At 38.0% G+C, this 17,801-nt stretch overlaps 1 protein-coding gene across 1 annotated transcript in view; it reads right to left on the bottom strand.

Moving 5' to 3' along the window:
- Window positions 1-10,909, bottom strand: part of LOC135473253 (eukaryotic translation initiation factor 5B-like) — a 54,062-nt gene extending 43,153 nt beyond the window's left edge. Inside the window, exons 1-11 of the mRNA XM_064753099.1 lie at window positions 10,778-10,909; window positions 10,053-10,496; window positions 9,569-9,650; window positions 7,114-7,211; window positions 6,094-6,210; window positions 5,248-5,398; window positions 4,929-5,009; window positions 3,085-3,294; window positions 1,400-1,725; window positions 828-938; window positions 570-637 (exon numbers count right to left, since the gene is read on the bottom strand). Coding sequence (XP_064609169.1) covers window positions 570-637; window positions 828-938; window positions 1,400-1,725; window positions 3,085-3,294; window positions 4,929-5,009; window positions 5,248-5,398; window positions 6,094-6,210; window positions 7,114-7,211; window positions 9,569-9,650; window positions 10,053-10,496; window positions 10,778-10,909 — 1,820 coding nt within the window. The remainder of the gene's footprint in view (window positions 1-569; window positions 638-827; window positions 939-1,399; window positions 1,726-3,084; window positions 3,295-4,928; window positions 5,010-5,247; window positions 5,399-6,093; window positions 6,211-7,113; window positions 7,212-9,568; window positions 9,651-10,052; window positions 10,497-10,777) is intronic.
- Window positions 10,910-17,801: the final 6,892 nt, after the last annotated feature.

The following is a 17,801-nucleotide window of genomic DNA, read 5'->3' as shown; positions in this document are numbered from 1 at the left end:
CGGCTTACTTGCCTTCGATAAGTCGTCTCAGTGAAGCAGCACTAAATAAAAGAGCGGTGTAAATCTGTCCTGCAACAAGGAGGCACATTACACGTACATGCACCCTAATGATTCCTTCGTCGTCATATGACTGAAAAATTGTTGAGTACGACGTTAAACCCCAAGCACTCACTCACTCACTCCAAGCAACCTTGTTTCACAGTGGCAGACTTTTCTCATTCAGATGTCATATATATCTGTATATATATATATATATATATATATATATATATATATATATATACAGTGAACATTGTGAACTGCCAGGGAGAGGGCAATGACTTAGGAAATCTCCTTTCAGAAGCATTACAATACCTATGCCAGGAGAGTGCACTCCGCTCTTTCAGGTATTCAATCTGGAATGGCTAAAAATTCTGCTTTTCTTGTTTTTGCTGATGCACGATAGATGTATGGCAGTCAAGCTAAAGATCACCATTGATAAGTAGCAGACTTGTGAGCCCAAGTGAGGCTCTCATGATTTTAAGCCAATGAGAAAAGACTTAAACAACAATTGTGGTGAACAGCCTTACCTGAAAGACTCGTGGCCAGGTGTATCTATGATGAGCAAGCCCGGTAACTTCAGCTCAGACTTATGGAACTGAAACATTTCAATCATAATGTTTCATAATCAGTCTTACAGCTCTGATCGAAAACAAATGACTTAATGCGGATTTAGGTGTTATGTAAATCATAACTTATTTCCCTGTACAGTCCAAAGTTGATGTTTAGATTGAATAAAAAAGATCTTGGACATTTCAAGTTTTAGTCAAGGACAACAAACCACCTACCTCTTTACACATCGTGGTTTTGTCCTGAATAGCTTCTTTAGGGACATTTGTGGCACCAATTTGCTGAGTTATCCCCCCTGCTTCTCCATCCTGCACGTTAGTTCTTCTTAACTATCATATAAATCATAAATACATACAGATTTATATGTGCTATTTTTAACTGCAACAAGCAGCTCTGTGGAGAGCAATGCTGTTGTTATTGCCCATGGGGTGCACTTTTGAAATGCACATGATCCTCATTTTGCTACGGTCCATCAGTTACTATTTTATTTCTTTTTTCAATATGTACAATTTAACAGATGAAGTGCTGTTTCAGGGTCATTTAACAGCCATGGTTCTAATAAAACCATTCGGCGAAAGTCACTTTCTAATGGGTATGTGCAGAAGTCTCAAACAAATGGATATCTTTTAATTTATCATCAAAGAGCTTCATCATCTGGTTTATGACGTCTTTCTCATTAAGGACAAGGCATGCTGTAATCTGTTATTGTTGATGCATCTCCTGATTTCCTATCTATTGGATTTTCTATAAGAAAGTTTGCTCAAAATTATCACACAAAAATCCACTGTACCTTGTCCAGAATTTTAGTCTTTCCCGTGTCCACATGACCTAATACACAAACAACGGGGGCTCTCAAATTATCGGTAGTACGCTTTTTCTCGGCTGCTTCCTTGCGTTTCTCAATCTTTATTCTGGCCCGTTCTATTACGTCCATGTCATCATCGCTGCTTTCTTCACTGGACTCCTCACTGGATTCTTCCTCCTCCTCCTCATCTTCGTCGTCTTCATCTGTTTCGCTTTCTTCATCAGATTCCTCATCCTCTTTCTCCACTGGTTTGGACTTCTCCTGGGCTTTGATAGATACTGCTGTCTTTTTGGACGTCTTTGTAGGTTGGACTACAACAGGATAGCAAATCTTATCATTAAACTGAAGAAACTCAAGCCACACCAAAATAATACAGAATAATAAACAAGGAATGACACTGCTTGTTGCTTTTCATATACAGTAGTCACTCTGTACAACAACCAAATGGGCATCTGTAGAACGTGCTTTTGTATTTAATTATTTATTTAATTGGTGTTTTATGCCATACCCAAGAATATTTCACTTAAATGAAAGCGACCAGCATTGCAGTGGGAGGAAAGCGAGCAGAAGTGATGATGCAGGAATCCAGCAGAATCTAGGCCAATTCTAGTACATCAAAACAGTTGCTAAACATGACGGTTTCAATGCATATATAAAACTAAACAGATTTCAAAGATTCCACATTTAATACTTTAATGATCTGACAAGCACTCTATTGGAATAAAACTATGGTGGGAGGAAACCGGGCAGAGCCCGAGGAAACCCACAACCATTCGGAGGTTGCTTGCTGACTTTCCCACTTACGGCCGGTGAGGAAGCCAGCATGAGTTGGACTTGAACTCACAGCGAGAAAAGGGTTTATATAACAGGGATCAAGTAATAACAAAGTGTACAAATCCACCTGAAGAAATAAAACCCAATATTGAAGCTACTTTCCCCTTTGGAAGTCCTTTGACAATGTGATGTATGTAACCCAATTTAACCTTATTTGCATGGAAACTGGAATCGTAACAAACACTGTACAGAAATGATCCTTTCAAGCTACCCTTTTCATACCATATGTACGCTTGTGCTTTTATGTTGTACAGAACAATTTTTTAGGTGATGACGTGTCGTTGTGTGTGTGTCCCAAAGTACTGCTTCTGCCACTGGAGTATTGTGCCGAAGGCACCAGACATGACACCCCACCCAGTCACATTATACTGACACCAGACCAACCGGTCCTGTTTCCTTATTCTAACCTCTCAGTGCTGAGCGCCAAGCGAAGCAGCAACGAGTACCATTTGTAAAGTCTTTGGTCCTGACCTGGGTTTGATCACAGGTCTCCCAAATTCAAAGCTGATGTTCTGACCACTAGGCGATTCTACCCCTTCCTTGTGTGATCATGTTTTGTTGGGCAGGGAGAGGGTTGGAGGAAAGCAGCGAGAAGACAAGAATGTTGCCATACATCTACCTGCAGTAGATGACTAAAGAACTAAGCCACACTGACTTGAGCTGGGTTTGAACTCTGTACCTAGTTTCTCACTCCCATTCTGGCTGATTTCTCAAGATTCCATCACCTTTTGGGGGAGAGAAAGGAGAAAAGTAGCATGGAAGTACCCTGAATTAAAGAATAAAATAAATTATTGTCTAAACAAACAAGCTATGCTAACTCTGGTTGGGTTTTGTACCTTCCATGGCATCATCTTCTTGTTCACCCTCATCGTCACTGATGTCCCAAGAGTCCTTCACCTCTTCCTCCACCTCTTTCTTCACCTCTTCATTGACCGTCAGCTCCACAGTAAGCGCTTTGTCTTCCTCGCCTGTTGGCGTCTCTGGACTAGACTCCTTTTCTTCCTCATCAACAGGAGAGGGAGACTTCTCTGGCTCCTCTTGAGATCCTGACAAGGACGAAAATAAATCTGGTCAAGTTTTACACATTGCTTAAAGAAGAAAACATAAAAATGTTGCCAAAATGAAATGAAAGAGTGTCAAAACTTATTTGCAAATCTGGTCTTTCATATTTTGCCAAATTTCATTTCAGAAGAAAAGGACATCTGAAAATATTTTTGTATGGTGGGTATTTGGGACCACCTTGTGGTATTTGTCTTTGTTGGATAATAATGTTCAATATAAATTATTTTCAAGTCTTTTTCTCTTCAAAGAAAAATCGAAAAAAATATTGAAGACCACACTTGTGACTACTTTTCACACTCTTTCATCTGAACGTCATGTAAGTTTTATGTCTTCTCCCCTTTTAAAACAGCCATACAGCTAAATTTTCATAGATAAAATAGAGCTACCAGGCCATCCCACACATGCTGACAGTTGTATTTATTTATATTTTTTGGACACTTGTTTAACACAATACTATAAGTGTCTTTTTATTTGCGAGCATGAACTTTTGCAGATTTGGTAAGAAAACACATTCGCAGGAATCAACTTTCGCGGATCTTAACAGAATTTTTGGACAACAAATAAATGAAAATCAAACTACAATACAGAAATGTCAAGTAGTAAAACAACTCAAGAATTCAAGTAACAATCTTATCATTTAAACTTGTTTGTACCTGTAAGATGTGACAAAAGTTCTATACAATACAGTAACTTGATCAGGCAAAAGAAGTTATCCTCCTCAGCTTTTAATCTTTTGAAGACTGTTAATCTTTGTAAGATGAAGCCCTTACCTGCTATGTGAGCAAATATTCACGTCACTCGCTACGGGAGACGACGAAGGATTAAATGTGATATAAATAAATCCCACTGTTTAATTCTCCTGCATCAGCAGTGTGAGTGGCAAGTACAGTCGATAAAAAAACAGCCTCTGTCATCGTATTTATATCGTATCACGTACACACGCCCAGTACAAACTATTGATTTGTATGTCTCTAACTGCAGCAATCAATCAACAACAACAACGTCGCATTGTGGCCATACTTAGATGGAGCTAAGCCTCCTTAAAAGAAAGCAAGATTAACTGACGATCAATAAAGCTGGATTTGTGAAAGCCGGAATACATTCTAATCAGGTATCTCTAATTAACGCGTTTGAAAAAGCACTAGAACTGTACTGCTTGTTAACGAATTTGTAACCGTAACGCATGTTACATTAATACATTACTTACATGGCTTTTATATTCGATGGCATTTATTTTCGCAGAAATGTGTTTGCTGCGAAATCCGCAAATGTTAGTACCATGCGAATAATAAGGCATTTACACTACTCTAATATTTTCACAATTTTACAATGGCAGTCAGTTTCGTGGGTTGAAGAAACTGCAGTGCCTGGTATAAACCACTGGCCTTTGGCAAGTCACTGGCACAACATCCTATGTGTGACATACCGCTTTACCCACCATATTGGTAAAAGGCAAGTGGTCATCAACAAACATTAAGGCCCACAAACAATAAGTGTGGAGGAATCTACAAGCATTTTGTAAGGGCAATCTAAGAATACATGTAAGTATAACACTGGGCCACATGCTAATTTTTACTAAGATAGATGTTGATGATGAACCTCAATGACACTCTCTTACCTTGTCTTTGGGTTGACTTCTTCTTTTTATTATAAACTGGCCTCTTTTTTGGCACCTCATCTTTGTTTGGAATGTCCAGACCTTGGAAAGAGAAAAAGACAGATGAGATCATGGACTTATTCTCTGAATCACTTATATGAAACTGCCTATTCAATAAGATCACGTAAATTCCACATAAAATCTGTTCCATGGTTAGTTTTTTTCATAAGCAGATCACCAAATTCCAGGAGTCTTAAAAATTAGAAGAATTAGGTAGAGAAAATAAGTAATTTTAGTGATAGACTGTAAAAAAGGACATAATGAGACCACACAAACCGACCTTGAGCCTTCATCAGTTCTAACATCTGCAGGGCTCGTTTTTTGTCCTGTTTTTGTTTAGCTGTGAGGAACTTTCCTTCTGCTTTTAACCTCTCCACCCTCTCCTTTTCCTTCTGTTTCTTTTTTAATTTCCGCTCTTCTTCTAGTCGTTTCTATTAAAAGACAAATTTAAACATTTTTGGACATGATTTTTTTTAAGAATCACACAAAGCTCAGCACAGCTTTTGCACCGAAACCTTCTTGCCACTATATATATTTAATTTCTTCTCAGATGTATGTCCATCTGCAGGTTGTTGGCAGATCTTCCCAAATATGGTGAGAGGCTCCTGGTTCATCACACCATGCTGGGACACTAACTATCAAAACCATGCCCCTCCTCTTGCCTCAACATGGCTGAAATACTGACAACATAGCATTAAATACTAATCATTTTATCTTTTTGGTTGCTGTTGTTCCATCAGTTGTCTGAGTGAATCAGTGAAAGATTTATGTGCAGTTCCATAAAAAAAATTTACCTTGGTCTATAATACATTTTCTGTATTTGTACCTACAGGCATAATCATTAACTTAGTTACTCTAAAATGGGCTTAGTTTAGAGGAACCAATTGTGCTAACAAATTCTGAACTCCATAAATTTATCACGAATGAGTGTTATTTGTTGTGCACAGGTCTTTTTATAATTTCTTTGATCTTCAAATCTCTTTCTAGCTGATCGGCACAATTTAGTCGTCAAAATCATACAATTATGTTTTCAAATTCAACATAAAGTTATACTTTACTGGTAAAAATTGTTCAGGATTCAGGGTACCGGAATATACCAGGATACCAGGTGTATAATGGTGTCTACCTGTTCTTCACGCTGAAGCCTCGCCTCTTCTCGTTTCCTCTCCTTCTCCTCCTCCTCTAGTCTCATCCTCTCTTCATCCTCCTTCACTTTCTTAAGATGCTCCTTCAGCGCAGCAATCTGACAATAATACACAATTCCAAAAATCCAAACTTTCTATACAACTTTTTTCGACTTCAACCATTTTGTTTCTGTTACATGTAGGTCTCCACCTTTCCATATTCCTTTAAGTGCTATTTTTGAATGCACTTCCATACTCCTCAAAGTGAGGCACCGTCTACCTTATTGACAAATGCAACTTGTTTTCATTTCCGATAGGCAATAAATAATTTACCTTCTCAAGATTCTACAAAAATTATACTTCACAAAGTACAACTTACTTCTATTTATTTCAGACGCTAAAATCCCTGTCTTTTAGAGGTCACAAATATTTAAATACCCTTAATAGTGTCACAATATTACACAAATGACCTAAATTTTGCCCCCAAAAAGTGCACTTTTAGAGTCAAATAAATATCATAAGATATTACCATTAATACACTCTGAGCAAACTTCAAAACACCTTTATTCAATCAATACAACTATTTATTTATTTATTTATTTATTTATTTGATTGGTGTTTTACGCCGTACTCAAGAATATTTCACTTATCCGACGGCCGCCAGCGTTATGGTGGGAAGAAACCGAACAGAGCCAGGGGGAAACCCACGACCATCCGCAAGTTGTCGCCAGACCTTCCCACGTACAGCCGGAGAGGAAGCCAACATGAGCTGGACTTGAACTCACATCCACTGCATTGGTGAGAGGCTCCTGGGTCATTACGCTGCGCTAGCGCGCTAACCAACTGAGCCACAGAGGCCCCCCTATACAACTATCTGAATTCAAACAAACTGTACTGCTTCAGAAAGGGTCAAATTGTTAGGCCCATTTTATGTCTTGCTTATCTTGACAATAAGAAGAGAAATGATGGAGAGCAAACTATTGTTCTTAAACATATATCATTGCCTCACTGAAAAGGCATACCTGTTTTGAAGGTCCTTTTTTCTTGGTATCTTTCTCTTCTTTCCCCTTCTTTTTACTTTTCCCATCAGCTTTCTCTTCATCATTATCTTTCTCAACACCTATAATTGGAAGAATATGCATATGTGCCACAAACACTTAACAACTATGTATATCCTCAAATTTGTTATTAATACATTCAATGTCTAGGGAATTTTATCCTCAAAATTGGGTAGAGCATAATACACCACCAGAGGCAGTCAGGTGGAGCACAGAGGGAAGCCATGACCATTTAGATTTATTTTTTTGATTGGTGTTTTACGCCGTACTCAAGGATATTTCACTTATGCGACGGCGACCAGCGTTATGGTGGAAGGAAACAGAGACCGGGGGAAACCAACAACAATCCGCAGGTTGCTGGCTGACCTTCCCACGTACAGCCGGAGAGGAAGCCAGCATGAGCTGGACTTGAACTCACAGCGCATGACCATCTGGAAGTTGCTTACAGACCTTTCCACGCACGGCCGGAGAGGAAGCCAGCATGAGCTGAACTTGAACTCACAGCGCAAGACCATCTAGAGCTTGCTTACAGACCTTCCCACGTATGGCCAGAGAGAAAGCCAGCATGAGCTGAACTCACAGCGCATGACCATCTTGAGGTTGCTTACAGATCTTCCCACGTATGGCCGGAGAGGAAGCCAGCATGAGCTGGACATGAACTCACAGCGCCTGACCAACTAGAGGTTGCTTACAGACCTTCCCACAAACAACTAAAGAGGAAGTCAGCACGCATTGAATTTGGAAAAGTAGTTTTGAGGATGCAATGCTGAGAAGTGAAACATAAATTTTGACCACAAGAAAGTAGGTCGATTGGTCAGTCAAATATTGCTCAGCAATGTTCATTATTCATAAGTGTACATACAACCTTACTGATTGAGGACCAAACATCTTAAGGGGTAGCCCATTAAAAGTCTGATTAGAAGGGGTCTCCAAAGTATGATGACATTTAATATGTTTATTTCTTTATTTATTTATTTGATTGGTGTTTTACTCCATGCTCAAGATTTCTCTCATACAGCAGTAACCAGAATAATGGTGGGAGGAACTGGGCACAGTCTGGGGCAAAAAAACGACAGGCTGCTAGAAAACCTTGCCACATACGACAGGTGAGAAAGCCAGCATCAGCTGGGCTTGAACTCACAGTGATAGCATTGGTGAGTCTCCTGGGTCATTTTGCTACGATTGCTCACTAATAACCGTGCAATGGTGGCCCTCATGTGTTGATTTCAATGTTTATCCATTAAAAAAAAAATATACAGTCAAACCTGTACCTACGGCCACCTGTAATCAGCGTCCATCTGCCGTAAGCGGCCGCGACCAAAAAATTTTCCATGTTAAACGACCTGTAGTATGCAGGCACCTGTCTAACGGCCAATATATTTTGCCACCAAATTCTCTAGAAGCCTGTCCTGAGCAGCCGCGACTTTCAACAGAAATGATGATTGCCGCATCGGACATTCAAAAATTTCAAAATGGCGATCGCCCGGCTTCAATAGTTTTTGTAGTGATTAAAAGTTACAACCTGCCACTTTGTGATGACAAGTAAAGTGTGAACATTATTGCTCAATAGCACTGAAGTCTACCGTTCTTTAATCAGGCCTAGCTGGTTATTGTCCGGACACCCCTGCACTGTGGCAGTGGATTAGCTCCATGCTGAGGTCCCCGCTATGAATGCCATAAACAGGGTGCAAAGTTCAATATAATCTGACCTCCCGTGGTTCCTCCCATGAATGGTTTCTTTGACAAATTATCTGGCTTGCTTGGCCATTATCTTTGCAGGCAAATGGTGTTGTGTTTTCATTTCACGTGGCCAAAATATTGACTGTACCGGACACATGGAGAAATTGATCTTCTTTCACTCGTACATGTTGTTGTAGTTGTTGTTTCACTGGTAATGGCAAATATGACTGAACATCTCAGCAGTCTGCCATTTACAGTCCAAAACTTTGTTAGAATAGTCATTTATACCTACGTAGGCCAAACTAGTACAAGGCTTTCTAGGGCTTGACAATGATGGGAAGAAAGTTCGCCTGTCATGCGTGCCCTGACCTGAAACTTTCTGTAATAGCCTGTTAAATGCATGAAGTCCATAGGTCTACCCCACAAGACTTGAAATTATTGAGTTATTATTTTACCACAATCATTATATTTCTATGAAATTTATGTAGCAGAATAGATTAGTGCTGTAACAAAGATTATCATGTAGGCCTATATGTGTACATTTCCTGACACTTAATTCAGTTGCGATTTGGCTTGGTCTTCACAACCTGTCTTATGTGGCCAACTGTCATAAGCAGCCACTTTTTACGTGTCCATTCACTGGCCGCATACAACAGGTTTGACTGTATATGTATACTGACAGAATAAAACATCAATTAATCAGGAAAAATCATTAAAAGTTATCATGGCAGCAACTTACCTTCTTCTGCATCAGGAACTGCTTCCTCCATTTTGGTTTCCTCTGTTGTGTCAGACGCTGGTGTGCCCTCTTTCTTCTTGCCCTGCACAAATAACAATAACACCAAACCTTGAAAATGGGTAATACATGGCCATACAACATTTACACATTTGTGTTTGTTCTGTTCTTTTTATGTGATGCTGTCTACACAATTTTGTCGCTCTCATTAACGGACGATGAAGATCATGAATTGGTCACAGATTGTCAAAGGCAATGTTGATCATTGTAGTAGGATTTCAAATAAAAAATTATGAAATGATAATCAAAGCAAAGTCAATGTTGAACACTTCACTGGATACAAAACAGACCTGGCGGAAACCCTTTAAAGGGGTGGAGATTAATACACAGTGGATGAATGCTTAAATTCCACATTAGTACATTTCTTCATGACAAATCTGGCAGTCTACCACCAAGAGATAAAATGAACTATCTGAAAGTATCCCACCTGTAGGCGTTGCTGCTCTTTTTTCTTCTTTTCCCTTTCTTTTTTTTCTTTCTTCTTTTGTGCGGCTGTTTTGACAGTGTGTTCGCCTTCTTCACCCTCACCTTCCTCTACTTCATCCTCAGCAGTTTCTTTCTTTTCCTTTTTCTTCCCTTTCTTTTTCCTTTTCTTCGTGTCTTCATCATCATCTAAATCCTCCATGGTGACCACCTTGGGCTCTGTCGGTTCTGTCACACCGCCTTCTGTGACTACCTGCTCCTCGGTTTGATTTTCAGCCTCCTCCATCTCTGCCTGTTTTTTCTCTTTCTTACTCTTCTTACTTGTTTTTTCCTTTGGCTGTTCCAGAGCTGCCAATATAGCCTCAATGTCTTCGTCTTCTGTTGCAGCCTTCTTGCTCTTCTCTTTCTTTTTTTTTCCTTTTCTTACTTGTTGACGCTTCTGACTGAACTGGTGTGAGACAACTTCTGTTTCGCTTCCTTGTCCGTTTTCTCTGAATCACTTTCATCCTCATCACTCTAGAAACAAAAAGGGTGGCAACCATGAAACCAAATAACACATCCAGGAAATTTACAGGGTAAATGCAGTTTAAATACCAGGAATATTGACAAATGAAAGGTGGACGAGTTGCTATGTATGAAGTTTGTATCCTATTCACCTATCAAGAGAATAATGTTGTTATTTATTTGTCAAGTCCAGACAAGGTAGTACACCTTCTATAACTGCTGTACCTGAAGCATGTCGTTGTCATCTTCTAAAGCTGCCAGCATGTCAAAGGTAGTCACTGTTTTGGCTTTCCTTGAGGGTTTAGGTTTAGTTGCTGTGGTAACAGATTCCATATCAATGTTGTCCCTCTTCTTCATCCTCATCTGACTCGTCTTTCTTCTTCTTTTTCTTTTACTTTTTTTTCTCCTGTAACATAAAATTACTCATGTTAGTTATCTAATAAGACTGAGGTTTAAAATACATTATTTAACAAGATCTCCAGAGATGATCTTCTAGGACCAGCAAAAGCCAACTTTTCTTTCACAAATATACACAGGGGTTGAAAACATGGTTGGACTGGACACATGATTTTTTCATTTAAAAACACCTACATTCAAGTCAGTGGTGAATAGAGCTTTTAAATCTGGGCAACCTTTCAGAAGGTAAATTTTCATTTCTTAAGTGAAAGAAAGCTAAAATACGAAGTAAGGTTCATCATAAAGACAACTGAAAGCTATGCGTAAAAATAATTTCATTTATTTTTCTACAATTTTTTTGAGAGTGATGAATAGGCATTCAAATATTTGAAAACTATGGTGGGCTTTGTGAGCCATACTGACGATATCTAGAAACTCTGACGTCATATCACCTTTTTTCCTGATATTCACCACAAGGAAGAAATTTTTGTTAACTTTATTTCACTAATCTTTCATGGGTCACAAGAGTTATTCCACCATTCGTGATTCGAGTTGGATAAACTTCCTGTGACGTCAGAGTTCCTAACCTCTGATAGTATGGTCCATAAAGTCCACATCAGAAGTAAAATATTTGAGCGCCTTTAACTCATTTCATAAAAATATAAAAAAATTAAATGAAAGTATATTTATGCATAGTTTTAAGTGGTCTACTTGATGCCTTCTTCCATTTTTAGAGGCCATTTCCTTTAACTAAACTGAAAAAAAATTCTTATATACCAAATTATTGTGTCAATATTACTAATAGAACTTTGTTCAGCATAGAATTAATTTCAAAAAAAGCATAATTTTGGAGTTTTTAGAATCGGCTGTTATTTAGGCACCTCAAAATGTGCTTGTAGTTGGCCCTGTATTGGCATTAGTTAAAATAAATTTGGTTATTGTGGTTAATTTTTTTTCCTGATTACCTGATGACTGGATTATACAAAAGTCAGTAAGGACACATTATCCCACCAATATATTGGGTGGGCATAAAAACTGGGCCATACTTTGATGCTACATAGCTCCATTATCCTTTACTCAAACTCTTTCAAACATTAGACATTCAAATGGCATGATTTTGTTAATATACTGACCAATTTTCAAGGTCATAGCTTGTGTAGTCTGTACACAGGGTTAAAATGAAAACATATCTTAAAAAATGCATGTTTCAGTGACCCACATTGCATCACCTGTCAAGTGTCATGAGTCTGGAAAAATTGTGTGGCTCTAGCCTCAGAGAAGCCCTTCCGCCAGATAGGCACAAGTTTTGCTGAATCAAGATGGTTTTCTCTGTGGCGGACAAGGAATTGATCCCCTTTTCAAGTAAAACAACATCATTTTGAAATGTCCGGAACATGCGTTTTTGACTCTATTTTTGATTCTGGTCCCATGACCAGAAATGTTAAAGGATGAAAAACGTTTCAAAGTACGGCCCATTATTTATGCCCAACCGATATACTTATCTATGAAATATCAAACTGGTATCTCCAGGGTTCACAACCTATAGTCATAATTGGAAACACACTGATTTTGGAAGGGGCAGAGGTGTGGGTATGTCAATGGATAATGGCAATACAGTTACCATGGTAAGTTGCATCTGACAAGTGCAGATAACGACACAACCTTTCATCCACAATGTATCTCTCCGACAAATAGAATTGCTGCCACACAATACACTAGGTGGGTGTGTACAAATGCAACTATAAAAAACACACATGATTCAGCTTTTACTTTCACTAAACTTTTCAAAACTTTTTTTTTTTAACTTTCCAAGTAAATCTCCTGGCAATATAAGCAAGACAATGTCATTTGTGGAAAAAAGTTTTTGGAGAAACCTGATTTACCAGGTCCTGTTGAACTAGCCCAAGATCTCTCGTCTACAAGCGCAAAAAAAAAAACGCTACTAACATCAGCAAACACATCAAATGCCCCATCCTGAAAAATTTCGCTCAGATTTCTGATTGCAATAGTTACATGTACCTGTCACTCGGTATCTACAATGTACTATGTTAAAGGAGAAAAAATTTAAATATCAAATGCCATTGAAAAGCATATGCACTTTCTCCCACGCGCTGCCATAAAAAACTTCTAATATGTACCTCAAGTTGATAAATTATAAATAAAGTCAGTGCCAAAATCTGCTGTGGGCAACTCCATTTTGCCTAAGAACTAGTCTTGCAATCTTCTGTGTTAAAAGGAGAACTGCTGTCAGAAACTGCAGAAGTGCAGTTCCTACATTTCCAGTAGAACTCTTCTTCCAAGAAGGTAGCGAACAGTACAGTTCGTTTTCTGCTTGACGATCGGGACACCGGAATGTTGGACGTAGGTTCCGAGTCTAGACAAACAAGTCGGCAGTTTTAACCACTCTCATTGGCTGAGAGGCAACACACCCCAGCATAAATTACAGGGTGTCAAAGATGGAGGACGCGATGGACTCAGCGATTTATGCCAGCTTTGCCGTTTTCAGGCTTTACATGTATGATGACGAAAAATCGCAAAATAATGCAGCAGGCACCACCAGACAGAAATAAATGTGCTCTCCTCAGCCTATAGTGCCATAATTTTAAGTTTTCTTCTCCTTTAAACAAATGTTGCCCCACCTTTTGTGATTTGGCCACAGCAGGTCCATCTGGCATCTCATCACCATCCAGAGCTAAAGAATCCAGTGTTGTAGTAATACTATCTTCCCTGAAAATGAAGACAGGACAAGAAATCTCAGTAAAAGTAAAACATGTAGGTTTTGCTATGTCCAAATATTTTATAATTTCAGAGTGGTAAGAGTGAGTGAGTGAGTGCTTGGGGTTTAACGTCGTACTCAACAATTTTTCAGTCATATGACGACGAAGGAATCATTAGGGTGCATGTACGTATAATGTGCCTCCTTGTTGCAGGGCGGATTTCCACCGCTCTTTTATTTAGTGCTGCTTCACTGAGATGACTTACCGAAGGCAAGTAAGATGCCCCGCCCGAGCCATTATACTGATACGGGTCAACCAGTCGTTGCACTATCCCCTTCATGCTGAACGCCAAGCGAGGAAGTTACAACTTCCTCTTTTAAAGTCTTAGGTGTGACTCGATCAAGGATTGATCCTGGATCTACCGGTCCCGAAGCAGACGCTCTACCAACTGTGCTATCCGGGCCAGTCCAGAGTGGTAAGAATAATCCTTTATCTTTTCCAAAGATTCTTTGTTGTATTTTGTCTAATATATATTGAGAACAGTGTAATGTCTAGAATGATAAAGTTGTAACAAAGGTTAAATTCACTTTGTTAAACTTAGCCTGGCAGCTAAATATCACAATTTTCAAAACTCTAACTTTAAAGTAAATTAAACTGAGCAAAATCTGTAGAGGCTCGTTGTCCATTTTTCTGTGTCATCATTATTATTATTATTATAAAATCATTAGTGATGTATGCTATACACAATAAAATTTAAAGGTGGAGAAAGCATAAAAGTTACATAAAGTTCAGATGAAAGAGTTTGAAAAGTTAATTATAAGTATGGTCTCAAATATTTTTTACGATATTTTTTTAATGAGAAAGACACTTGAAAATAATTGTTGTAAGGTGGGTATTTGGGACCATCCCTTGGTATATGTTGCTTTTGTGTAATAATGTTATAAATGAGGAAGTAACACATGTTTAAGACATACATTTGCACTAGAGTTTGGTCTTTATAGCTGGTTAATATGTTCAACCTGGATTTAGATCATATTTATATTTCCAATATATTCATAAATATTACCATAATTCAGATTAAATCCATGTGTTTGGATATAAACAACAAATTTACATTCAAATAAATGTATTAGACATGCATCACATCCTTATTTAGAACAATATTCTACACAGACGACATATGCCAAAAGGTGCTCTCAAATACCCACCATACAAAAATATTTTTGAACACCCTTTTCTTCGGAAGGAAAAAAGTTTTAACAAAATATTAAAAGTCCATATCTGCAAATAAGTTTTCACACTTATTTGTTTCAGTTAAATAAGTCTTGGCATTATTTTAATGTTTGCCTCTCCTTTAGTAATACATGCACTACAAAGGGCCTGATTGAAGTCAGAGGGATATTCCTTACCTCAGGATCAACGTAAACCCTGGCTTACGTTGTTCAAAACAGTGTAATACTTGTGAACAGAACTAGCCTATTTAACTTTACCATCTTTCATATAAATTACACCATACAACACTTTTCCTGAACATCATTAATAAGTCAACCAATCTTGATGTGGTTCAATCACTGATTCAGATTTTCAGCTGCAGATTTTCGACATTCTTATACACAATATAAAGACAAAAAAAAAACAACAGCAAAAAACAGATCGTACCCTTCTTCATCTTTTAGTCGGTTTTTCTTCTTATCTTTCTTGGTTATTTTGCCACAGGGTGCTGATGCCATTTCTGTGTTACCTGTATTAGCCAGTGGATCCAAGTCAACGTCATCTCCACTGCAATTTAAAGAGTGCATGAAAGGGTACTTTAGAAAGATTATGGTTTTCAGAGAGAATGAAAAAAAAAAATATTTTTGAGATTGACTCTATATCTATAATCACTCGACTCTATAATTCTATAACCACTCTACTGTTGATATTTTCTGTCAATGCTTGATAATTTTTGGAAATGATGTCATCAATGAACTTACTGGGAATGCCAGACCTGCTTAGTTTTCACTATTTTTAGCTATTACTGTTGCAGGTTTTAATTTCAGAGGTGACTGCTGGGGCATTAGGAAAACTAGTTTTAAGGCATTTTTATGTCCCAAGAAGAAGCCTAAGAAGTATTGTCTACTTTTTATTATGCTAGGAAACATCCTAAACTGCGTATTAAGAAATAAAAACCAAGCACTTCATGCATCCCCTTACCCCAATATCATTTTTCCTTTGTTGTCACAAAAGAATTATCTGACATTCTTAATATATTGGCAGGCCATATCTCTGGTTGTTAGTGTAAGCACAACATCATCAAAAGCTCAAGCAAAATAACATATTACTTGATGTGAACAACTGAACCACTATGAGTAAAACAAAACAAGACAGCCAGAAACACTTTGGCAGAAAAATATATACTAGTGTTTACTACACCAATTTTAAAGGACTTCTGGCCCACTATACTTCAAAGAGTTATACAATGAGTATTTATTTTCTTATATATGACAGGTGCACATAAACCTATCAGGTAAAAATTACAAACAATAAAACATTTAGCTTGCTGAATTAGGCACCTTTCCTCATGACATTTTAATGATTTGATTTTTCCTTTTGTTGTCATACATATTTTAAAAGTCAACATTTTTACCTGATGAGGTGAAGTTTATTTTAATCAGATGTTAACAGAAATGGGGAGTGCTGATTAGGACTGTCATGATTAAGTGTACATGTAGTATGTAGACTGGTGATTACATCTGGAGTTTTTAAGATGAAGTTGCCATCATGTTGTAGGGTGTTTTTCAATTCACTAATAACCTGGTTTGCACAATGTCCATCTCTGAAAAAGGTCAGCGACTAACAAAACCACTCATCTAGTCTTACAACTACCGATTACACATGATTTTTAGAGCAGGAAATTAATTACTTGTGGTATTTTCAATAAAACCCGCCATATGTTGCCCCTCAACATTATCAACACATGGTGCACTCAACCACACATGGTGCAATCAACCATTTAGGCGAAGCTTTGTCAAAGTATTATATCTACTGCCTGTTGTTGTTGTTTTCACAAGGACAATATGCCATGCTGTCCTGCCATATTTTACGTACAAGTCTTCCTCCTGCCGATTTTTCCGATCCTTCTTTGGCTTGCCCATTTCTTCCTAGCATGGAATCGAGATTTCTTGAAACAAACACTTAAGACAATACCAAGATAAACACAAAACTATCTTCCCTCAAATAATGGCCTACAGAAATATGGTCGTAAACTTGTGAAATCTCCGATTTTCCCCGTGCGCTTTAAAACCGGAAGTGACCTTAAGTCGACAAAAGGTCAAAGTTGGTAAGATTTTCGTCTGCTTTTCATGACCGTAAAGATCTTAAAATTTGTGGAAAGTTAACCGTTCCATTAGTGAAATTAAACTGTTTAATTTAGTAAATATTGTGATATTATTAACATTTGCTACTCACAGCATAACAGATAAGTTAAAATTTGCTATTCACAGCATAACAGATAAGTTATTTTGGTTAACAACTGTCTGGATTATATTATAATAATACACTTTCAGTACAGGATGAAAGTTAGAGCTGCATGTATGCTATACTGTGGGCCTACAGTCAACACAATGATGGTTCAGGAAAAAAAAATTTAACACAGTTACTTCACGACTTAAAACTACATCCTACATCTCCATCGTTAAATTTTTCTTTTTATTTGCTGAAATGTATCATACTTATTGGCTTGCAGGTAAATCTACTCTGAAAAAAAGAAACGAATTTGAGATTCTCTTGGCATAAATTAATGTGTTAGATTATTTTATGCTCCTTCAGTCGACTCTGTGACTGTATACTGAGATCCTGTAAGCAACCTTGCCACTTAGACATTGTGTTGTGACTTGATGCATGTTACATCTGGCACACGCACACACACACGTCAATAATAGTCCATTTTCACATTGCCATTGTTGTCCTACGTTTTTTTTATTGGTGTTTTATGCGGTACTGAAGAATATTTCGCATACAAGACGGCGGTCAGCATTATGGTGGGTGGAAACCGGGCAGAGCCCGGGGGAAACCCACGACCATCCGCAGGCTGCTGACGGACCTTCCCACTGTTGACTTACTGATATCACTATTATTTGTCTACAAATGAATCAGTT

This window comes from Liolophura sinensis, chromosome 8 (assembly GCF_032854445.1).
Source record: "Liolophura sinensis isolate JHLJ2023 chromosome 8, CUHK_Ljap_v2, whole genome shotgun sequence".
NCBI classification, from domain to species: domain Eukaryota; kingdom Metazoa; phylum Mollusca; class Polyplacophora; order Chitonida; family Chitonidae; genus Liolophura; species Liolophura sinensis.
Note: the sequence above shows the minus strand (reverse complement) of the source record. Positions and strands in the feature narration are given on the sequence as shown.